Below are 25,124 nucleotides of genomic sequence, written 5' to 3'. Positions count from 1 at the left end.
TAATAGCTTGAAACTGCTTGTTCAGCTATTATCGCTGTGGGAAAGAATTTATAAAACAGAAACAAGTCTTGTAGTGGACAACAGTCTAAGTCATAAAAAGGTCATCATGCAGTATTCTATCATTAAAAACTTATACTGACTACTAAGTACAATTTTTCCATTGACAGGTATGGATGGCAAAGGAAGTTTACAAAAATGGACAACAGTTCCAGACAGTGGATGCTCTTTGTGCGTCTGTCTTCACCACTTGGAGAAGTTTTTCCCACTTACCTCATGGAAATGCTTGCATCAAGCATGCCAAAATGAATTTTTGAAGTGATTAACAATAACGGTGGAGCTAGTCATTACTGAGTTCATGTTTGGAACTTTGAATTCTGTTTTGGGGGGTTTATGGGTTGTTTTTGGAGTGTGGTCCTAAACTTTTGATCAGCTGTAATACAGCCTGTTTCAGTTTAAGCATTGTTTTCAATAAATTGCATGCTCAAAAAAAATGTTTTGTCTGACTCCAATTTCTTGGTGCTGCATGTCGAAGCTTCACTTGGAACTTTGTTAGGATCCAGCCACGCAAAATATGACTTTTTGCCATTTTTCAAGTGGTCTTAAACTTTTGATTGGGATTGTATAATCTCTGCCACTGGTTAGAGAAGCTGGAAGTGGAAGACTCCCATGTGGTGCTTCGACCTAGGGAAAAACCAGCAAAGTGTAAACGCACTCTCCCAGAGATCCTGTCGTACTTCATGTCCCTGCCTGGTTCCAGATCCACTTCAGCAGCAGCTGGTCCCACCATAAAGGCAAGCAGTACAACCTAGTGGACTGCCATACCATTGTAAGGGGTATTGATGGTAGGACCCTCCACCCTCTAGTGTGTACGGTGGGGTCTGAGAAAACAGAACTCAGGGACCTGCAATCTGAAATCTACTGACATCCAGTGGTGACCATTTTAAACACTGTAACGTTATCTGTAATAGCTGCATTAGTTATCTCACTGATTTAGGTTCAGTGGGTCATCTTTCTAATAAGTCTGACTTTAATTACTAAATTGAATGCTGTAAAATTGGTTATTAATGATAGCTTTGATTGGCAGTTCCTGTCATGGAGAGTGATGGGGGCGGCCTGATCCAGGTATGCCACAGGTCGTCTAACAGAGCTCCTGAGCCATCGTAGGTGGATGCAGTGCCTAGCCTTGGTGGATCAATTCTGGATCCACTACATTTGAAATTAACTACCTTCACTCCACACATGGCACAAATGGCAACAGGAAAGGGATGAGTTGTTAGTGGTTTGCGTCCGTGAGACTAAACCACACGGCATACAGTATTTTACAGTAAATCCCTCACTCACATTATGGATGTGTAACTTGGATTCTTGTTCAATAAATGAGTGAACGACAGATACCTGAGTGGCAGTGGATTTTGTGGATAAGTCATCTGTTCTTATTAGACAACCCTGTTGAGATTGTGGATGCATAAAGTCAGCACCTTATCATCTTCATCATTCATAGTTCAGGAGGTCAAGTCTGTCTCTCTTAAAGTGACATCCTCCATTACAAAGAGACCTGTGTATATCTGTTTAACAACTGTGCAGAGTAGAATTCCTGGGATCAGTCAGCATTTAATTTTCATAGTCATGGCTGTTTAAAAGTAAATGTGTGTCTATTTTATATTTATATTATTGTTTTTGTTTTTAAATGTAATTATTTTATCCTTTGTTTAAAAGGGCCCTGATTACAAAGCAGTATGAATTAATTCTGAGTTATGGTAAATGGTAAATGGCCTGTATTTGTATAGCGCTTTTTACTAGTCCCGCCTAGGGACCCCAAAGCGCTTTACACGTCCAGTCATCCACCCATTCACTCTCACATTCACACACTGGTGGAGGCAAGCCACAGTTGTAGCCACAGCTGCCCTGGGGCAGACTGACAGAAGCGAGGCTGCCATATCGCGCCATCGGCCCTTCTGGCCAACACCAGTAGGCGGTAGGTGAAGTGTCTTGCCCAAGGACACAACGACCGAGACTGTCCGAGCCGGGGCTCGAACCGGCAACCTTCCGATTACAAGGCGAACTCCCAACTCTTGAACCACGATCGCCCCGAGTTATGGTTAAGAAAAATTCAGTGTGCAGTGCTTATGCAGCTGCCAAACATAAGTACCTCCATGCATTTTTCTCTGTCTTCCTGCAAGTTATAATGATGCAGCACCAGAATTGAACCAGGACCGGAAAACTGCCCAATCATCTCATCTTTGCAGCTCTTCATTTTTAAAAAACACAACTAAATTCAAAGTTTATACTAGATAATAGCTTACTATATAAAGCTGTGTCTTTTTTTTAAACAACAAGTTCACATGTTAGCTCTCAGCACAACTGTGGATAGAAAAAAAACATAGAAAACTCAGGACAGGAAGTCAGGACAGGGAAGGATCAAATTTATTTAAGTTTTGAGGGACATTTGATAGTTTTTGATGATGATTTTCTCTATGTGATTACATGAGCTTCCCCCAGATTCAGACCTCAGCACCAACCAGTGATAGACAAAAATCATTCTATATGTGAACTCTTGGATGAATACACTTAATTGTTGTAATGATAGAGTAAATTTGTGTTAACTCCTAAATTAACAGATGAAAAAGGCAAAACTATATTATATGCTGTCAGTGAAAGTTGTAGCTGTTTTACTGAAAATATTAAAGACAAAACATGAAAACTGAATATATTAATGTAACTGCTATCACTATATATATTCTTATCTTTACTCAGTTTCATCCTACTCTTTTCATTCTGAAGCATCAACAATAAATGAGTTTGGTGTTTAAGAAAACTCCGACATGCTTAGACCTGTATGTATTTTGAATGCAAACACTGAATATAGTGTGGGGAGGTGGGGGACTTTTACAGAAAGGGAAGCAAACATACACAGACAAAAACATCTTCCACTATTTATCAATTTGAGATTGACAGTATCGGATAAAAACAAAACAAAACATTTGTGCTGCTTTGCATCTTTCTGCAAAATCTTTAAAATTATTTCTATAGTTAAATAAATACTACTAAATTTTTGGTAATTTAGTAAATATTTTCAAGATAAACATCCATATGGACTGACACACATTCATGTTCCTCAGTCCATTGTTTCAAAATGGCAACTCTACTCTTGGATTTCCATCGAGGATGGCATTCTGTCTTTTTCAGCACTCATGCATGTGCCTAACTAATAGAGAACATAATCAGAGTTGATTGAACAAACTGTGATTAGCCTCTCTGAAAACGGAGTTAATTGTTAAAGTCAAAGTCTGTTTAACATAATTTTAGTAATTTAGTACATATTTTTAATGTAGACTTTTTCCATTTATACACATATTTATACACACACACACAAAAGCGGAACATTAATCAATATTGGACACAAAATCACAGGAAGTCATCTCCAAAAAATACCATTAATGGTATTAATTCCGTCTGAGTAAGTGGAAAGGGTCACAGTAGTGTCAATGTTCAGTGTTGCAGTGACCCGACCTTTCTAGCTGTTTCCATCTTGTTTAAGCCCCGACACATCCAGAAGACTATGGACTGTGGATTGTCCTTTTAGCCCTGGTATGAGTGGGGGAGGGAAGTTAATAGTTTTATTGGTAGTCCTGGGGCTTTCTGTCACACTTGATCATTATACAAAAAGAAGTGCCAGTTTTGGAATCAATATCCCCATTTTATCCAGTGAAACATAATACTAATAACCAAGATACATGTTGAAATCTAGGCCAAGAAATACATAACACCATATTTAAGGCTAGAAATGCCTAAGAACAGTATCTATCTATCTATCTATCTATCTATCTATCTATCTATCTATCTATCTATCTATCTATCTATCTATCTATCTATCTATCTATCTATCTATCTATCTATCTCACAAATTTATCATGTTATTATTTGTGCAGACCTGATGCTTGAGATGAGTAGGATACAACAGCTTTATCCCCTTAGGTGGATCATGTGGCTGCTTTCTCTGCATAAAAAAAGGAAAAAGCCAACACACCCTTTTGGACCAGCATAATGAATGGGGAGTGGTGCTAGAGGGTGTGGCTACAGCAGTTTGCCTGTCTCTGATTTGCTGACATATGCTCTAATTGGATCAAGTAGGAACTTGCTTAGGTTGATGCTTTGTACAGGGATTGGGAGCAGCCTGCATTGCACACTACCAGACAGGAAGAGAGGCAGTGAGGGAGGAGGCCAGAGTCTGCACAGCTCACCACTTGAAAATAAAGGATTGAGAGAGGAGGGGTGAGAGAAGAAAAGGGGAGTATCCAGTTCTGCCCTTCTGTGCTGCTGCAGCCCCCCTCCCACTCTGTGTAATTTCCTTTTTTCCTCTTTCCCCTTACTCATCTGTTTCAGTGGCTGCACTGAGAGGAAGGACACCTGCCGCTCCCTGATGATTCAGCTTTTCAGCTGTTTGGAGCTCCCAAGACTAGACAGCATGTCCCTCCTGCCACTGCAGTGCTTGGCTGGCCTGTCCTCTGCACTACATTTGCCTCAGCTAGAGCTGGCCCATCACGTCGATACTACCTTTTCTTCCCAAGTATTCAGGTGAGTGAGTACAACTGTTTCACTGCTGCTCACTAGTAGACCGCACATTTTAAAAAATCTTTTCCGTATTTTTTGTTTCTGCCTGCAGGAAATTTGACAGTTGTTTTCCTTGTGAAAAAAAGGCATGAATAAGGAATTCCTTTTTCTAATGCATAGACTGTCTACGTATCCCCTGGATTGTTAGCAAGGTTCCACTCTTTGAAGGGCATCACCTTTCTCTGAAACCCAGCTCTCACTCTGTGTCTACACAATGGAAAAGATACTAAAAGACATTGGTGGAAAAATGTCATTGTGTGATGATCTGAGTTAATAGCTAAGGTGGTAAGAAACACTTCTTCAAGCAGTGTGAAAGGATGACCGAGGGAATGGAGGAAGTCTCTGCAGGGCCAGCTCCCCCTTTTGGATCAGTCTCCCCCACTGGCTCTACTGTTGATACTAGGCAAGTCCCAGAAGAGAAACCAGAGGAGACAGAGGCAGCTGGTGAGAGTGGGGAGGAGGCTATAGAGGGAACTGCAGAAGGAGGTGGTGCTGGTGACGATGGGGAGCATGTGGGGGCTTTTGGAATTGTGACCTTGCCAGAGGCCTGCTGTGTGTGCATAGAGATGGAACAGATTAACAATTGCCTGCACTCTGAGAAAATCTGCATCCTCCCCATACTGGCCTGTTTGCTTAGCTTAGCCCTCTGCACAGCTGGACTCAAATGGGTCTTTGTGGATAAGATATTTGAGTATGAACCACCATCACATTTAGATCCTAAGTCTTTTGGACAAGACCCAATTATTATACCAGTTGAACCCACATTGGGAATAACAGTCTCGTTTCCTCATGCAACTCCTTCAAATAACTCCCTAACCACCACCTTCACCCTTACCCCAGAGCATCCTGAAGTTTCAGTAGAAGATAAATCTACACAACAGCCGCATGTGTCTCAGTCTTCACGAGTGATTGAGCCTGCTGTCACACTGAAATATAACGCTGAACACTATACCACCCCAAAGCAGACTCCCCAACGAAAGTCAACACAGAAATCACACAGCCATCATCAAACTATCTGTAAGTACCCAATACTTGTTTATATAAAAATCTGTAAGTGGGTTTTGCTTTAAGTTACTTACATATTTTGTGAGCCTAAATTAGATATAGGTTGCAATGGCTAGACATTACATGCTAACACAAAATTATGATTTTCATCATTGCAAAAGGTAAAACAGGTTGAGATAATAAGATTCAAATAACTTTTTTTCTCTTGTGTCATTCATTTTGTAGTGTTCTTTTTTCTGTACAAGAATTTTCTGTACCTGAAAACAGATATGTTGTGACTTGCACACGGTGCCATGAGTAAGCCCCTGAACTATTTCTACACAAACTGTGTAAGTGTGTACCTTGAACCTTCAGTTTAAATCTACTTTACCCATACACTAATTGTGCGATTTCTGTGAGTCATCCTCTTTTACCCACTTTAGAGTATAAGTGGCCCTTTATATTATAATGAAATGACTTAAGTAATTAAGGTCAATCAGTGTTTTTTTTTTTAATGTTTTTCCTGTTTGCAAAAAAACGTGAGAAATGTGAAAGATCTCTGAAGTGTGTGGATGCACATTTCGAGATATACTGAAAAGTGCAAATCAATAAATGATGCATGACATAAACTGAAAACCCAGGCTGTGGCACAGACAGACTTCCTGTTTTCTGCCTGTGCTACATTTCAAGGTCAGAGCCTTCTTGAAGCTAACTGATGTCCCCACCATCCCTGAGGCACAGGGGAAAATACACCAATCCATTTATACTCTCTTTCTGCCTGGGCCTCCCAACTAGGCTGTTTTGTTTGTAGTCACATCACTATGTGTTGTATTGTGGTGAGGTAGTGGTGGTAGGTCAGGGGTTGGTTTGTAGACAGTGCTTCACTTAAGAATGCTTGAATACCAGCAGTGACAGAAGGTTAATGTTTAAAAATTACCTCTGTTAATTTTCTTTCTGAGTGTCCCAAGTGAGATTCTTATGCTGAAATGTGTCTTGTTTTGGCCTGTAGAATGTTATCTGATTTCTGGCAAAGCTGGTGTCTCTCGGTGATAGCACTGCTGCTCCTCCCCTATCACTCATCTCAAAGTTGCAGCCCTGCTGTAAAGTTAGGAAGCAAGTGTAGCTTTATTCCAAAGACTGTCTGTACTTTCTAAACGTTTCACTTTGAAGTTTGACATTATGAGGTGCATTGTAACTGTCCTACGCTACCCTTTTCTATGTTTTTTTATTTTTATTTTTTATTTATTTATTTTTTTTAAAACACCTCTTCTCCAGTATTTTAAAATTGATAACAGTTCATCCATCCATTTCTTAACCAGTTATCCAGGTAAAGATCATGAAGAGTCCAGACCCTTTCTTAGATGTCACAAGATGACCTGCACACCTAGGACATGTTGCCAGTCTATTGCAGAGTCAAAATGGAGACAAACAAACATTCATACAACTATGGTTAATTTAGAATCACTCACCTTGCTCTAAGAGCTCTGTAAAACCAACATTTCTCATCAGTGGGATAATAAAGGTTTATTGTATTCTATTCTATTCTATTCTATTCTATTCTATTCTATTCTAACCTTACCTGCATATCTTTGGATTGTGAGAGGAAGCCAGAGTACCTGGAGAGGCATAGGAAGAACATGTAGACTCCACACATGTAGGCCATTGAGTTTGAACCCAGTATTTAATTGCTGTGTGGCAACAGTGCAACACACTACAGCACTGTGTTGCAGTCCTAAAAAATCTTGGATATATGTATTTAACCAGATGCTTAATCTGTATGGTTTTACCTTGGACTACTCTAAAACTGTGAAGAATCTTCTAGAGTCTGGAGTCAGTTTTGACCAGGATATGGCTTTCAATGACTGCTTTCTTACATTTGTGCAATACCTCTAAAGATAGAAACATCCTGTCTCAGATCAATGCTGAAAAAGTAGTTCATGCATTTTTCACTTCTAGGCTGGACTATTTTAATTCATTAACAGGTTGTCTTTAAAAATCCTTCTTTCCCTCTAGTTCTGATAGGAACTAGAAGGAAAGATCATTTACCCACCCCATCCCCTCATGGCTTCTTATATGTTTTAGTTATACAGCACCAAAACATAACAACAGTTGACTCAGAGTGCTTTATACTGTAAATTGAAAACCTTTCAATAATCAAGAGAAAACCCCAATGAGAAAGTGCTTGGAAAAATGGAGGAAAAATGGAGGGAGAGGCAGCCATCAGCTGTGATAGAAAAGGAAGAGCGCAGAGGAAGACAGGCAAAAGAAAGACATTGGAAGAGAGCCAGATTTTAATGTTAACTAATGATTAAATGCAACGTATTGTAGAAATACATAAAAATTTAAAAGAGGTGAGTGAAGAAGAAACACACAGTACATCATGCTCCCAGCAGCCGAGGCCTAGTAGAATCAAGATAATATCAAAGAGGATAAAAACCTATAGCAGGGGAGTTTATAACCTTTAAAAAGCTGATGAGTTACATTTCTAAGATACTGATGTTGTGGAATCATGACCACGACCTTTTAGGATGACTTATATTGTCAAACAACATTTTTGACAATTATCTTCACGCATGATAGGTGGAATGGCTCTCGGCAAATGATTGCTGATTTTAATCCACTAATAGCTTTTACACACCATTGCTACAATTAATTTCATTAGCACAACTTAAAGCATATTGCAATGAAATGTAATCCATCCCTTCACAATGGCTGTGGATAAAAGTCTAAAAATATTTTGGGAGCTTTTGATATTTTAATGGCAAGCTACTGCTAATAATTATGTGAATAACTGCATGTAAAATGTGTTCAACATTTTTTTCAACTCTTCTTCTCACAAACTTAGAAGATTTCAAGATCTTCCAAGTTTGTAAAATGCCATTTCCTCTCCATGATTTGGGTTACCCGCTTTGCCAAAAAGGTATTGCCACCTCTATCTTGTGATAGGAATGCTCTTTATGCCTGAAAATTATTTGAAATATTGGTCAAACATTTCATGAGAGAAATGTTTGACCAATATTTGACAGATTATTGGCCAAGAAGTAATTTATTTCATGTATTATATATGCGTCATGCATATGTTTTACAAAATCAAACAAAGTCAAACAAAGTCCTTTTCCATGGCACCCTGTGAAGACGTTTCCCCATAGAAGGTATAAAACATTTGATGTCAGCTTAAACAAGTGTCAATCAGTGTTTAAATATTGCAATGGGTGTGCTTTAAGTTAATTACTTACAATAAACTGGGAAAACTACTACTGTTTGATTGAGATAAGTGTCATGCAATTGATTTAGTAAAGGACAAGTTCATTGCAGTGAAACAATGTACGTAGCCCATTAGTAGAAATAGGTTGATCACATTTAAGATTGAGGTATTATTTAAAGTTTGTCAAAGTTGTACTTTTTTGAGCAGTTTTATAGGAATGAGTTTAAAAGATGTGTTGGTGATTTGGAGGAATTAATTACTGAAGTTAACTTAGTACTGAGGTAGCTGTACATAATGATAAATCTAAGATGGTTATGAGTAATTTTATCTCTAATGATTAAAACCTTATGAAAATGATGATGATGTGATTACTAGTTCAAGTTAAAGGAATGCATAGCTCAACAGAGTGCTGACTTTTTGTCAGACTGGCTACAGTGCTGAAGAGGAACATAATATTCTTCCGTGATGAATAGTAGAGATGGCACGATACCACTCTTTAATGTCCGATACCGATATCATAAATTTGGATATCTGCCGATACCGATATGAATCCGATATAGTGTGTTTTTTAATTAATAAAACTGTTTTTTTTAAATATCTTGCTGCATTTTGTATAAGTTCATACTCAAGTTTAAATAAACAACAGCTCTAAAGCTATTCTGTTATACCTGTATGTAAAAAAATAAAAATAAAAAAAATACACTGCACCCAAATATTTCATAGTTCAGCAATACTGATCAATCTAATAAACTTAAACCTACTCCATCCTCCCTATTCTGGTATTTTATAGAGTACTTAGCAGAAATATTAAGCAACCTAACTAATAGGGTTGCAAACTTCCAGCAAAAAAAAAAAATAGGGAACCACCCCCCACCCTCCACCTCATGATGCTTAATCGACGTAAGCAACTTTAATTTGATGCAGTGTGAAAAAAAATTGCACAGAAATAAATTATTTTTCAAGAATAATTAAATACATTAAACATCTTTCTTCAACAGAATTGCAGACTGCACAGATGGTATCTTTCCAAAGGAAAAAGTACTATAGCTTACTAGGGTATATTAGACTTAATAGTTACTATATACAGTAATGGACTTCTATATATTTTACATAAGATTAAAACTTTGGGTGTAAGATTCAGATAATTATTTATTAAAAGCTAGACATTTTAAATAAGAATAAGAAAGAAAAGCATGTCTTTGTGCCCCCCTTTTCCCTGCTAATGCCCTATTGGCCCCCCTGGCTAAACTTTGCTAGATCCGCCCCTGCACAGTTACCAGCCGTCAGCTAAGTAGAAAAGGATCCTGGTCTAGAAAGTAATATTAAATAAATTCTAACAACAGATTATCAAGCTTAAACGTGCTGCTGTTGTTCAGTCGCTGGTTTCCTCTTTCTGGTGTAAAGTGGGCCAAAAACAAAGAAGAGAGATGGACTCGCACAGAAAAGCCGATCAGCTGATCATTAATCAGTTTCAGGATTGAAGTAGCAGCAGGAGAGAGAGAGAGAGAAAGGCAGTCGCTCCATATATCGGTTGTTAAGCTTAACATGGGAATGCTTTACAAACATTCAGAGATTAATTTACACACTTGCTTTACGTCTCTCTGGGATCACTTCCTCGGAGATGAAATGCCACTGGATTGCTAGCAAGGCTACAAATATACACAGCCGCTCTATCACGTGAGGCACACTGCTCCGAGTGCTACGGTTATGAGCAGAGTTACGGCGTGTGGCAAGTTTTGTGAGGTGCTTTTTTGATGTTTAATGGATCGGATTGCATTTTTTATTTCTCTCCGATATCCGATCCAGTAATTTACGTCAGTATCGGACCGATACCAATATGTAATATCTGATCGGTTCATCTCTAATGAATAGTAACATATTCTAGTTTTACAGAGGGCTTTTTTGGGAGCAACAACATTTTTTTCAACTCTTCTTCTCACAAACTGAAAAAGTAGTTCATGCATTTTTCACTTCTAGGCTGGACTATTTTAATTCATTAACAGGTTGTCCTTAAAAATCCTTCTACCCCTCTAGTTCTGATGGGAACTAGAAGGAAAGATCATTTACCCACCCCATCCCCTCATGGCTTCTTATATGTTTTAGTTATACAGCACCAAAACATAACAACAGTTGACTCAGAGTGCTTTATACTGTAAATTGAAAACCCTTCAATAATCAAGAGAAAACCCCAATGAGAAAGTGCTTGGAAAAATGTAGGAAAAATGGAGGGAGAGGCAGCCATCAGCTGTGATAGAAAAGGAAGAGCGCAGAGGAAGACAGGCAAAAGAAAGACATTGGAAGAGAGCCAGATTTTAATGTTAACTAATGATTAAATGCAACGCATTGTAGAAATACATAAAAAGTCAAAAGAGGTGAGTGAAGAAGAAACACACAGTACATCATGCTTCCAGCAGCCGAGGCCTAGTAGAATCAAGATAATATCAAAGAGGATAAAAACCTATAGCAGGGGAGTTTATAACCTTTAAAAAGCTGATGAGTTACATTTCTAAGATACTGATGTTGTGGAATCATGACCACGACCTTTTAGGATGACTTATATTGTCAAACAACATTTTTGACAATTATCTTCACGCATGATAGGTGGAATGGCTCTCGGCAAATGATTGCTGATTTTAATCCACTAATAGCTTTTACACACCATTGCTACAATTAATTTCATTAGCACAACTTAAAGCATATTGCAATGAAATGTAATCCATCCCTTCACAATGGCTGTGGATAAAAGTCTAAAAATATTTTGGGAGCTTTTGATATTTTAATGGCAAGCTACTGCTAATAATTATGTGAATAACTGCATGTAAAATGTGTTCAACATTTTTTTCAACTCTTCTTCTCACAAACTTAGAAGATTTCAAGATCTTCTAAGTTTGTAAAATGCCATTTCCTCTCCATGATTTGGGTTACCCGCTTTGCCAAAAAGGTATTGCCACCTCTATCTTGTGATAGGAATGCTCTTTATGCCTGAAAATTATTTGAAATATTGGTCAAACATTTCATGAGAGAAATGTTTGACCAATATTTGACAGATTATTGGCCAAGAAGTAATTTATTGCATGTATTATATATGCGTCATGCATATGTTTAAAAAATATATAATTATGACAGTTTACACGTGTTAATCATTAGCCCACTTGCATGGATACTCTTAGCTGTTCATTGGGTAATAGGAAAGTGGGGAGAAGGTTACCTGTAGGGTAGGGTTAAAATGGTGTTCTAGTTATGGCATAGGTCTGGCGCAGAAGTATAATTTATATTTAAGGCCGAGGATGCATGTGTTGTTTTCATGAAATGTTAATTATAGGTGTCTCTCCCCAGCTACCATCAGCACTTCCACTACAGCAAAGACCTCAAGTCACGTAACCCGCTGCAGTGACAGTCAGAGGAACTACTGTGTTAATGGAGGCGAGTGCTTTACCCTTGAAATCATCCCGGGCAGTACAAAGTTTCTCTGCAGGTATGCCATGAACTGTAGGTTAAGCTCACTGAATACTGCTACTGCTGGCATTTGTAATGCCAGAACCTTACCTGCTTAACTAACTAAATCCAACCTATATTGTCTGAAAAGTAGACATGATGATTTCTGATGAAAACATTAGAAATATAATGGAACTTTATCATACAACCCCAGGTCTGAAAAAGCTGGGATGTCAGTAAAAACAGAATGCAATGATATGCAAATCCCATATACTCATATTTTATTCCCAGTAGAACACAGAAAAAATCAATTCAAATTAATGACAATGGTGTGCTTGGTTCTTTCTTCTTTATGAAAGAATAAATTTACGTTGAAACCAAGCACACCATCGTTTTTCTTGTGACATTACCAATAAGTTTGATGTGTCACATGACTCTCTTCCTATTGAAAAAACAAAAGTTGTATCCAAGATGGCCAACTTCTAAATGGCCACCATGGTCACCACCCATCTTGAGGAGTTTGCCCCCTCACATATACTAATGTGCCAGAAACAGGACTTCAATATCACCAACCATTCCCATGTTATTACGGTTGATCCATATAAATGGCCCACCCTGTAGATTGACCAACCTGTGTACCACTGGTTGACTACAAGAAAGCTGATGACTCAATGCCTATGCATGGATCCTGGAATGCCTAGAACTATACAGGATCATGAGGACCCTAAGAGCATTCATCAGGAATTCAATGGGGATGTGGTGAACAGCATTAGAGGACAATTTCAAGCCAAACACACAAGTCACCATCAAGTGCGGGATCTACCTAGGAGATGCCCTGTCCTCACTGCTGTTCTGCATAGGCCCGAACCCCCACAGTGCTATCATTAACAAGACTGGCTATGGGTACTGAATACGTAATAGAACAATTGTCAGCCACCTCCTCTACATGGATGATATCATGCTGTATTCCAGGAGTGAATGAGGCATTGATTCATCGATCCATACTGCCAGGATCTATAGCAACAACATCAGAATGTCATTTGGACTGGAGAAGTTTAGCCAGATGGTAACAAAGAGAGGAAAAGTACTACCAGAAAGGATTATACTACCAGAAGGGAAATTTGCTGACAATGTAGACTAGGAGAAGAACCATCATGGATAGACAGGGCCCTCCAGGGTATGTACCACCAGCAGATGGTAGAATTGACTAACAGCCAGAAATCCTACCACTGGCTGGGTAACGCTGAAAAAACAGCACAGATGCAGTAATCATGGTAATCATGGCAGAACAGAAACAAGCTCTAAAACAATCAGGCACATAACAACAGGGTTCAAGATGCTAGCCAGCGAGACATACATAGAACGCCATAACCAAGTGGCTGGCATGCGATGTATCTGCGCTAAGTTATGGCCTGGAAGTCTTGAGGTCAAAATGTGACACGCCATTTGACAATGATTGAGCTAAGATAAGATGCTATGGGGCTTTCAGATAGCCCGTCCAGGGGCCTATTCTTCCATGACAGTCTGGGATGAGGGGAATGATTTGCCCATTACTTGAAAAAGGTCACTGAGGTAGCTGAACAACTCCTTAGTGGCTGGGTCACTGAGGTGGATGAGGATCACCCTAAGTTCCTAAAGACCATGGGTGTTGTAGGGCTTTCTTGGTATGCCTCCCATCCAGGTTGGGAACTCCCACTATGTTTATTATGTTGTAATTGTAACATTATATCTAGATATTTCTTTTAAAACAAAAAAAGCATTATATGATAAAGTTCTATCTTGGAACATAGTATGTTTTGTGACTGTGTCATTGAGTGTTTGCGTCCTGTGGATAACAGTAGGTGCTGTTTTTGTCTTGTCCTTTCTATCCATTAACTAGGTGCTTGGCTGGATTCACTGGGCACCGATGTGAACAAGCAGTTCTTAAGAATGTCTCAGACCCAAAACGTATGTGAATACAACTGTATTTAGTCCCACATGTCATTGCTGGTGTTTCACTCTTAGCATATTTTCTCCAGGAAATAGTGGAGAAATTCATGTTGCCTTCTATGCACAGATATAAACTTGGTGAGCATGCTGAACTTATTTCTCCAAGTTCAAGTAGACTCTATGTGGAACATGGTCTAAAGGCTTATTAAGCATACTCTCTTCTGCAGTGAATTTGCATGTAATTCACATCTCACCACACCTCATCCATCCTGTTTAGACCAGTGATCTCCACTTCAGTATGAAGTGGTGTTTCTTTGCATTCAGCCACATTGCCAGATCATCAGAAAACAAAACATTGATTATGTTCTTGTACAATTTGGGTTCTGTAGTGCAAAGCAATTTCAGATTCTCCAAATCTTTATATTATGCTAATATCATCTATCATACTATCAGTCACAAAAGTGGTTATCAGCCTGATAACTCAACCCAGGGTTTCACCAGTTTAGCTACAAGCTTTTACAAGATTTAATATTAAAATAAAGTAATTAAACACACAATACATCTAAATATACCTGTGTAACTATGGAAATCAAAGCATCGGTGTATGAGTGTGCGTGATAAGAAAATCAATAGACAGTATATAGGCCTATATTATTAAAACAGCTAAATTATGTGCGTGTATTTTAATTGCTTTTAGTAGTCAGCATTATATAAAATGTTGTATAAATAAACTATTTATTCAAAGCTAGAAAGGAAAGCTGAAAATAAGTGGCCAGTTATTAAACTCAATAATCTCTATTATTACAATACAGGGAGATCTGGCTATAGTCAAAATTGTGGATTTAGTTAAACGAATGCGTAAATGAAGATATACCCATGATGTACAAGTCTAACTCAAGCCCTATTCTTTTATTTACTCAGAAAGTGTTAAATTGTGTCAGCACATTAAAGAAATATAAAAAGGAAAATATAAATATATTTATGAAATATAAAAGGAAAATCCAAACTGGTAATTGGGTTTAGATATAGAAATGATATGAACAATAATAACAATATTAGATGCAATAGTTTAGGATTATACCACTATATTACAGCTTATTGAAAAGCTTTAAAATTATCTGAAAATGCATAAGAGCAGATGAAAGTTGCCCCTAACCTACAGTGCTACAGTCCTATTGATTTCTTTTCTTTCTTTTTTTTGATATTTTCTTTTTTTGATATTTGTTGATATGTGTCAGATCATCAAAAAAAAATGTAATATGAGCCAAAGATTACCTGAGTAAATGCAAAGTGCAGTTATTAAATGATTTAATTTAAGAGAAAAAGCTATTTAAACCTACATGGGCTTATGTAAAAAATATAGCTATTCTTTAAAAACTGTTTGTGCCATACTTGGAAGCAAGAATTACAATCAAGCATTTGCAATAACTGACAATGTCTTTCAGATCACTGGAATTTTGGCCCACTTTTCTTTGCAAAATTCAGCTACACTGGAAGGTTTTGAAGCATGTATGGCCTGTTTAAAGTCATACCAAACCATCTCAGATGGATTTAACCTTTGACTAGGCCACTACAAAGCCTCGACTTTGTTTTTTATTTTTATTTTTTGTTTGTGTTTTATTTTGATCCATGATTCCATAAATTGGGGTACTTAATCCAGACCTTGAAGCAGGCCTTGCCCATCATACTACCACCACCATGTTTGACTGTTGGTATGATGTTCTTTTTATGAAACATTGTGTTTAATCTATTCCAATTGTTCTAATAATAATAATAATAATGATAATGGATTGCATTTATATAGCGTGTAATGGAATGCAAACCTTCCCAAGAGTTAAACTTTTGTCCCATTTATCCACAGAATATTTTCCCCAAAGTCTTGGGGTTCATTGAGGTATTTTTTGGGGGAAATGTGAGACAATTCTTTTTGATCAACTGTGGTTTTCTCAGGATGCCAATTTTTATCTAGTCTCTTTCATATTGTTGAATCATATCAGTCTTGCAAGTGAGGCTTGCGGTTCTTAATGCAGTTAATCATAGTTAATTCAAGATTTAACATTAAGTAATTGTGTTACATAGAGCCAGGTAGGTGGATAACTACCTGGCTCTATGTGTATAAAAAATAAAAATGATTGTTTCTAATCTGCATTTTGTAACTTGTACTCGGGACATCTTTGTGTATTAAACATATTAAAAACGTTTTTGAAATGTGTAAGCGTGAAAAAATTTCAAAATAGTAGTAGTAATAATAATAATAATAATAATAATAATAATAATAATAATAATAATAATAATAATCAACAGCACTGCATATTTCACTGCATATTTATCTTGAGCAGGTTAGCAGGTCGCTGTAAATTTTCAAGTCTAAATGTAGTGTTGGAAAATAAATGTCACATACAAGAGAGCAGAGTGATTACCTGTCGCAGTACTGAATGACCAAGAGTAATGGAGCCATTACTGGGGTCTTTAATTCTATTTTGTCTGAAATTTATGCAACTGGGGTTATCCTAATTGTCTTATTACATACATGCAAATTTCAGTCTGTTGCAAAGAGAGTAGTTAAATTAATAAATTAAATTAATTAAATTAACTGTAATCACTAAATTAGAATTGATCATCTGTCATTTATGACTTATGCAATATACAATGTAGTCTGAAAGGAGAATTTTAAATAAAGACTCAATAGCTAGACATGCTGGTTTAGATATCCATAACACCAGTGATGACTGTGGGTTTTGCATATGACATAAACTAACACCCTCTTTCTCTTCTTCTTTATTTCTCGTGTTTCCTACTCAGGTGTCCAGTTGAATTTACTGGTGATCGCTGCCAAAACTATGTAATGGCCAGCTTTTACAGTATGTCTATTTCCTCTCATCTTCTTGGCTTGCAACTTGACTAACAGTTAACCTCTTTATTTCTTCTTATATTTTTCATTAATGCAGTGTTTCTCCATTTAAGTGTTTTCTTTAAAGCTGTATTTATATTTATTTAGTATGTATATTTATATACATTCAGAAATTGAGTGTTTCAATCCATACAACCACTTTTCTTAAATACAGCCTTTACATGCTCACAAAAATGAAATGGTGGATTATCATACTTGAATATTAGAACATATTTAACTGAGTCTAAAAGGCGATGCAACAATACAATACTCAACAATACTCAAATGGCTCAAAGCATACTAAGAAAAAAAAACCCCTGCTCTGTTACAGTACGAATACTAGCCTGGACTGTCAACACATGGAGGGTTGGATCCATGACACTGACACCAAAATGTCAAAAGGTTCAGCAGAAATTTACATTCTGATGAACAAATCTCTGCTCTGTGGACACATTTGGTGTACTCAAACATATTCTCCATAGTCAATCCACTTTATGGTTGCACATTATGGGTAGTGCATTCTGTGATAGTTTTCCAATTCAGGTCTACTGTACAGAGTGATTGCCTTATATAGCGTTTTGAGTGCTCTGGGAGAATAGAAAAAATTATATACTGTAAGAGTCATTCCATTTACTATTTAACATTTAACTGTCTTGGTCACTGTAACTGTTAGTTACCGAAGCTTTTTGTTTGGTGTTTTCGTCCACAGAACTGCTGCAAACTTGTTTCTTACTTTTATATTACATTGTCTTTTATGCCACAATGATCAAAAGGCACAACTTTTATATTAAGGTAAATTTTCAGTTTCTGGTTTCCCTTTTCATCATGTAAGTCTGATAATGGAACAAGCAGATGCTTTAGTGTGCTAACTTCTGTTGCAAATCTTTATCCAAATTGAAAATAAGACAGTCAACATTTATACAGTATCAGCATTTGAAAGATGAATTCACACATCATTTATCATACATTTGCATTAGAAATAGTACAGTGAAAATAAGATATACCCACAAAACAGAAATTTTACATTTTAAAGGGTATAACCTTTAAACAACTGCAATGAATTAAACAATATTTTACCAAAATAGCATAGAAGAAAAGCCAGAAAAACCACAAGGAGTGTGTTCATGGGGATTTTTGACAATTTTTCCAGAAGTGCATTTGTGAAGTCAGACACTGATGTCTCAGCTCTGATTAATACAAAAGGTGTTCTGTCGGGTTAAGGTTAAGACACTGCAAACCAGTCAGGTATTTCCACACCAAACCCACTCTACCATGACGAACCTTTATGGACCTTTCTATGTGCGCTGGTGCCCAGTCATGTTCGAACAGAAATATTGATATACAGGGTGGGCCATTTATATGGATGCACCGTAATAACATGGGACTGGTTGGTGATATTAAAGTCCTGTTTGTGGCACATTAGTATATGTGAGGGGGCAAAATCCTCAAGATGGGTGGTGACCATGGTTGCCATTTAGAAGTCAGCCATCTTGGATACAACTTTTGTTTTTTTAATAGGAAGAGGGCCATGTGACACATCAAACTTATTGGTAATGTTACAAGAAAAACAATGGTGTGCTTGGTTTCAATGTAACTTTATTCTTGCATGAGTTATTTAAAAGTTTCTCACCACTTATAAAATGTGTTCAATGTGCTGCCCATTGTGTTGGATTGTCAATGCAACCCTCTTCTCCCACTCTTGACACACTGATAGCTACACCACAAGAGAAATGCCAGCACAGGCATCCAGTATCCGTAGTTTCAGGTGCTGCACATCTCGTATCTTCACACCATAGACAATTGCCTTCAGATGACCCCAAAGATAAAAGTCTAAGGGGGTCAGATCGGGAGACTTTGGGGGCCATTCAACTGGCCCACGACGAACAATCCACTTTCCAGGAAACTGTTCATCTAGGAATGCTCGGACCTGGCACCCATAATGTGGTGGTGCACCATCTTGCTGGAAAAACTCAGAGAACGTGCCAGCTTCAGTGCATAAAGAGGGAAACACATCATCATGTAGCAATTTCAAATATCCAGTGGCCTTGAGGTTACCATTGATGAAGAATGGACCCATTATCGTTGTACCCCATATACCACACCAAACCATCACTTTTGTTGTTCCAAGAGTCTTGGAGGGATCCATCCAATGTGGGTTAGTGTCAGTGTTCTGTTTGTTAACTTCACCATTCACATAAAAGTTTGCCTCATCACTGAACAAAATCTTCTGCGTGAACCGAGGGTCTGTTCCAATTTCTTTTTTTGACCATTCTGCAAATTCTGTGCGCCGATCTGGGTCATCCTCTTTGAGATGCTGCAGTAGCTGGAGTTTGTAAGGGTGCCATTTGTGAGTAGCTAATATCCGCCGAAAGGATGTTCGACTAATGCCACTCTCCAGTGACATGCGGCGAGTGCTACGCTGTGGGCTCTTGCTGAATGAAGCTAGGACAGCCACTGATGTTTCTTCATTAGTGACAGTTTTCTTGCGTCCACATTTTGGCAAATCCAACACTTAACCAGTTTCACGAAACTTTAGCAGTTTGCTAACTGTAGCATGGGAGATGGGTGGTCTCGTAGGGTGTCTTGCATTGAAATCTGCTGCAATGACCCGGTTACTGCGTTCACCAGATATCAACACAATTTTGATCCGCTCCTCACGTGTTAACCTCTTTGACATGTCAATGACTGTGAACAAAGAGAAACTTGTAAATAATTCATGAAATAATAAAGTTATGTTGAAACCAAGCACACCATTGTTTTTCTTGTGACATTACCAATAAGTTTGATGTGTCAAATGGCCCTCTTCCTATTGAAAAAACAAAAGTTGTATCCAAGATGGCCGACTTCTAAATGGCCACCATGGTCACCACCCATCTTGACATCAGATACATCACATATACTAATGTGCCACAAACAGGACTTTAATATCACCAACCATTCCCATGTTATTACGGTGTATCCATATAAATGGCCCACCCTGTACACTCTGGGTTCCTTCCACTGGAACTAAGGGGCTATTACATTCAGTTCTTTTTAATTCTTTTGGCGGCAAAGAAAGACTGGACCCAGGGTGGTCAAAACTCAACAAATGATCTTTATTTTATATTTCCATTTCATACATTTCCTGTTTTTCAGTCTGGCTGAGCACTTAGTTTGTGAGTCAAAAGTGGCTTTGCTTTACAAGCCTTTATTACTAAAATACATAAAACAATATAATCAAAAAATAAGCACTAAGAATACATGTTTATTCCTTAACAGGGCCAAGCCCAACTCCTGAAAAACAACCCCACACCATACTCCTCCTTCCACCAAACTTCACACTTAGCAGAGTGCAGTTAGACAAGTACCTTTCTAAGCTCCTTAGACTACCATGATCTGGATGACTGAGAACCTACACAGACACTTAAACGAGTACCAACTGCCACAACTGCCAAACCCAGACACCTAAGCCTTTATCACTGCATCTAATGGTTTGCATTGCACTTGGTGATGTAAGGCTTGCATATAACTTCCCAGCCATGGAAACCTATTCCATGAAGCTCTATACGTCACTGTTCTCAAGCTATTCTGAAGGCCACATGAATTATGGAGGTCTATAGTGATTAACCCTGCAGAAAGTTGACAACCTCTATCATTTTGCGCCTCCTCTGACTGTGGAATATTTAGTAGGGAGTAAATTTCACACCTGGACTTGCTTTTGCACAGGTTGTATAATATCACTGTGTCATGCTGGAATTCACTGAGCTCCTGAAAACAACCCATTATTTAACAAATGTTTGTAGAAGCAGCCTGCATGTCTAGGTGCTTGATTTTATATATCTGAAGTTTTTTATCACAGAAGTTATTGGAACATCTGAATTCAATTATTTGAATTGGTGCGTTAAAACTTCTGGTAACATAGTGCACTTCATATATGGGCCATAAATACACGTGGTTATTATTAGGGGTTCCCCAGTTGAGTGAGTAACACACGCCAGTGTTATTTTGTCCAGCACAACATACACTGTGTGGTTAACAGTAATTTTATTTAGAAGTGCAGTTTTGGCCACACACTGCCAGCTGTCTCATACCCAGAGATAACCTTTTCTACTCTACTCTGCACTCAGTGGCTGTCCAGTCCCAGCTTCAGCTCTTCCTTCCAGGTCCTGGCGCTCTACTGAAATAGGGGAGGCATGACTAGATGATAGTTGCCAGTGTCCCCTGGCACTGTCCTCTGAACCCACTTCACCACCCCACTCCTGCAGCCAAGCCTCAGACCACACCCTACTACATGCTGATTGAGGCCACTGTAATAACATTGTAATAACATTGATACTAAAATCTACTACATAAACGATGTACATTTTTATTATGCCTTTTAAATTCTGAACTAATATAGTTGGCTGAAGTTTTTCTAAGTAACAGACCAGTGCATTTATTCTTAGCTTGCTCTGAATTTAAAGTGCAAAGATGTCTACAAACCAAAGTGCTTTGAGTGCTCAGATAGAGGAGAAAAGCACTACATAAGCATGATGCCATCTGATTTTGTTCCTGCTGGAAGTTCTATGCAACAGGAAGAGTATTATGTGAAATATATAAAAAATTCTAACTTACTAATTTTGGTATATCAGTACATCAAAAAAGGTTTGTGTCTTAAACGCAAGGTAAAGTTTGAACTTATCTTTTGTGCTTATCTTGGAAATGATAGGGCCCATGTCTCAGTAAGCAATCATCTCAAATTCAAATCTGGGTATAGAACTTCAGTCAAATGGCAAAAGGTGATAGGCTGTTCTGAATTTCATCCTTTTTTTGGTAATCTTTGGGCTGATGATCTTTAACCACTTCTCATTTGATTAACTTTGAGTATTCTGATATTGTCTGTTTTTGACATTCATTAGTTTAGGCTCATTTCTCTTTAGCTGATATAGACATTCTTATATGTGATCAAGGCTTTAACCAGGTATGAGGTCCCCATTAGTTAAGTTAAAACATTAAAGGATTAAAACATGTGGTTAAATACACAGGATTTAATACTCTGTCAACTGATCACCACTTGGTGGTGAGTTGGATCAGGTTGCCGGGGAGGACACTGGACAGACCTGGCGCGCCTAAACGTATAGTGAGGGTGTACTGGAAATGCCTAGCAGAGGCCCTGGTCCACGAGTTCTTCAACACACACCTCCGGCAGAGCTTCAACAGCATTCCTTGGGAGACTGGGGAAACTGAGTCCAAATGGATAATGTTCAGCATCTCCACTGCCAAAGCCGCTGCACTGAGCTGCAGCTGCAAGGTGGCTGGTGCCTGTCGTGGTGGTAACCCCTGAACCAAATGGTGGACACCAGAGATGAGGGGAGCCATCAAGCTGAAGAAGATGTCCTATCAGGCTTGGTTAGCCTGTGGGACTTCAGAGGCAACTGATAGGTACCAACAGGCCAAGCGGAACAGGGAGTGGCTGAAGCAAAAACTCAAAAAGACTTTTGAACTTCCTCAAAGAGATTCTGGCAAACCGTTACGTTACTCAGGAGGGGAAAGCGGTGTGCTACCGGCACTGTGTATAGTGTGGGTGGAGCACTGCTGACTTGTTGGGTGGTAGAAGGAATACTTAGGACCTCCTTAATCCCACTGGCATGTCTTCCGTGGAGGAAGCAGAGACGGGGGACAAACTGGATAACCCGCCAATCTCCAGGGGCGAGGTCACTGAGGCAGTTAAACAACTCCTTTGTGGCATAGCCACTGGGGTGGATGAGGTCCGCCCTGAGATCCTGAAGGCTCTGGATGTTGTAGGACTATCTGGGTTGACACGCCTCTACATTGTTGAGTGGAGATCAGGGGCAGTACCCCTGGATTGGCAGACCGGGATGGTGATTCCCATCTTTAAGAAAGGGGACCGGAGGGTGTGTTCCAACTGTAGGGAAATCCCACTCCTCAGCCTCCCTGGCAAGGTCTATGCCAGGGTGCTGGAAAGGAGAGTCCATCCGTTAGTCAAACCTGGGACACAGGAGGAACAATGCGGTTTTCGTCCTGGTCGTGCAACACTGGATCAGCACTTTATCCTCTCAAGGATACTTGAGGGTGCATGGGAGTTTGCCCAACCAGCTTAGTGTGGCCTCGGGGTGTCCTGTAGGAGGCGCTCCAGGAGTATGGGGTGTCTGGCCTACTGTTACGGGCCATTCGATACTTGTACAACCATTGCAAGAGCTTGGTCCGCATAGTCGGCAATAAGTCGGACTTGTTCCTTGTGTGTGATGGGCTCTGCCAAGACTGCCCTTTGTTGCCAATTCTGTTTGTAATTTTTATGGACTGAATTTCTGGGTGTAGCCAAGTGGCGGAAAGCTTTCACCTGGGTGGTCTCAGATTCTCATCTTTGCTTTTTGTGGATGATGTGGTTCTTTTGGCTTCATCGGGTGATGGCTTTGAGCGTGCTTTGGAATGGTTCGCAGCCAAGTGTGAAGCGGTGGGAATGAGAATCAGCAGAGGTCTGGGCTTCTCTTCTTGGGCTCAGTTTCTGAGTATTTAAATCTGATTGGCAAGCTGAATGCTGAATTTGTTCATTTTTTATGTTCTACATCCTGGTGACTCCAGTGACAGCATGGAAATACTTGCTCAGTAATAAGAACATAATGCCTGCTTACACTATGATGTGATGCATTTATGGTGGAGATTTAAAGTTGTAGTTGCAGGTCTTAAGTATCTAGGTAGCTCATTCCAAGTCTTTTCAAATGCATTTTTTTAAACAGGTTCAACATAAATGTTATCATTAGATGGTGAGCGAAGGGGTCTGTGCAGATGTCCGCTTGCCTGCTTCTTGTAATAACATGGACTACTCAGTCCATATATATACAAGTATACAGACAAATCAATACTTCTTTCAAGGTTCTTCATGTTGCAAGGTAAAAAAAAAAAAAAGATTATAAATAAAAACCAAGCAATTCCAAAATCTCCTGTGAGGAAGGACACTTCTTGGTGGCACAAGGGAGGGGGGGAGCTCCCTTTGAACAGACAAAAATCTTTGTCAAAACAAATAGAGAGTGCAGCCATCCACAGTGAGCAGTGTGGCTGAGCTGAAAGTGAAGCAAGAAACACAGAAAGATGGCAAAAATGATGGGGGGGGGAGCACTGTTAAATACATCTATTATTGTAGAAATAAGGTTATTTGTAGAATAAGTTATTAGTAGAAAGATTGAATACAATAACTTTTAGGTCTTCAAATCTGTGTTGGAGTGTATTATGTGTTGGTGTTATGTGTTATTCCTCAAGCTCTCTGCTTGGCTGTGAGATTCATCGTATTCTTTGTTGTATCAGTTTTGTTTGTATAGAAGTATCACATAGCATTCGGTCTGGAAAAATGTGAGAAAAATTAGAAAATACTTTAATAGTCCTTTATAGTTTTATAGCTGTTTCTTTCCTTTGCCTTTGTATTGATTCTGGATGATCTAATGCTAATATAAAACACATCTGCAACCCTGAGTTGCATAGGCACTTGAAGGATGGTTGGATTATTTCTCTGCTTATTCATTTACTGACTAAAAGTTTTGTAAGATCAGAGGTGGGAAAAGTAGAAACAGAAGTATAGATACTTGTGTTAAAATCTATTCTGCTTAAAGTTGAAGTAATGAATGATTTTCTTTTACTTAAGTTAAAATGAAAAAGTGTGGTCTCTTAAATTCGTGTAATTCGTGTAATTCTCAAACACGTACCCTAAAGCAGATGACTCGTAATCTGGAGAGGAATTGGCGTGTCACAAATTTAGAGGATCATCATTTAGCCTGGAGAAATAGTTTGTTGCTTTATAAGAAAGCCCTCCGCAAAGCCAGAACAGCTTACTACTCATCACTGATTGAAGAAAATAAGAACAACCCCAGGTTTCTCTTCAGCACTGTAGCCAGGCTGACAAAAAGTCAGAGCTCTTTTGAGCCAACCATCCCTTTAACGTTAACTAGTGATGACTTCATGAACTTCTTCACAAATAAAATTTTTATCATTAGAGAAAAAATTACCAATAATCATCCCACAGATGTAATATTATCTACAGCTACTCTTAGTTCCATTGATGTTAAGTTAGACTCTTTTTCTCCAATCGATCTTTCTGAG

The 25,124-nt window shown here is 38.6% G+C and overlaps 1 protein-coding gene across 2 annotated transcripts in view; it reads left to right on the top strand.

Annotated features, from left to right (window-relative positions):
- The first annotated feature begins 4,168 nt into the window (after positions 1 to 4,168).
- Positions 4,169 to 25,124, top strand: part of nrg1 (neuregulin 1) — a 59,842-nt gene continuing 38,886 nt past the window's right edge. The window contains exons 1-4 of one of the 2 annotated variants that reach the window (XM_087843970.1): positions 4,169 to 4,575; positions 4,664 to 5,628; positions 12,137 to 12,275; positions 16,967 to 17,025. In XM_087843970.1, the coding sequence (XP_087700096.1) occupies positions 4,929 to 5,628; positions 12,137 to 12,275; positions 16,967 to 17,025 (898 nt within the window). In that variant the 5' untranslated portion in view covers positions 4,169 to 4,575; positions 4,664 to 4,928. Of the gene's footprint in view, positions 4,576 to 4,663; positions 5,629 to 12,136; positions 12,276 to 14,114; positions 14,183 to 16,966; positions 17,026 to 25,124 lie in introns of both variants that reach the window. The other variant, XM_087843968.1, reaches the window with a different exon arrangement.

This window comes from Neolamprologus brichardi, chromosome 7 (assembly GCF_056152115.1).
Source record: "Neolamprologus brichardi isolate AB-2024 chromosome 7, ASM5615211v1, whole genome shotgun sequence".
Lineage (NCBI taxonomy): Eukaryota > Metazoa > Chordata > Actinopteri > Cichliformes > Cichlidae > Neolamprologus > Neolamprologus brichardi.
This window is presented reverse-complemented; position numbering and strand designations above follow the sequence as displayed.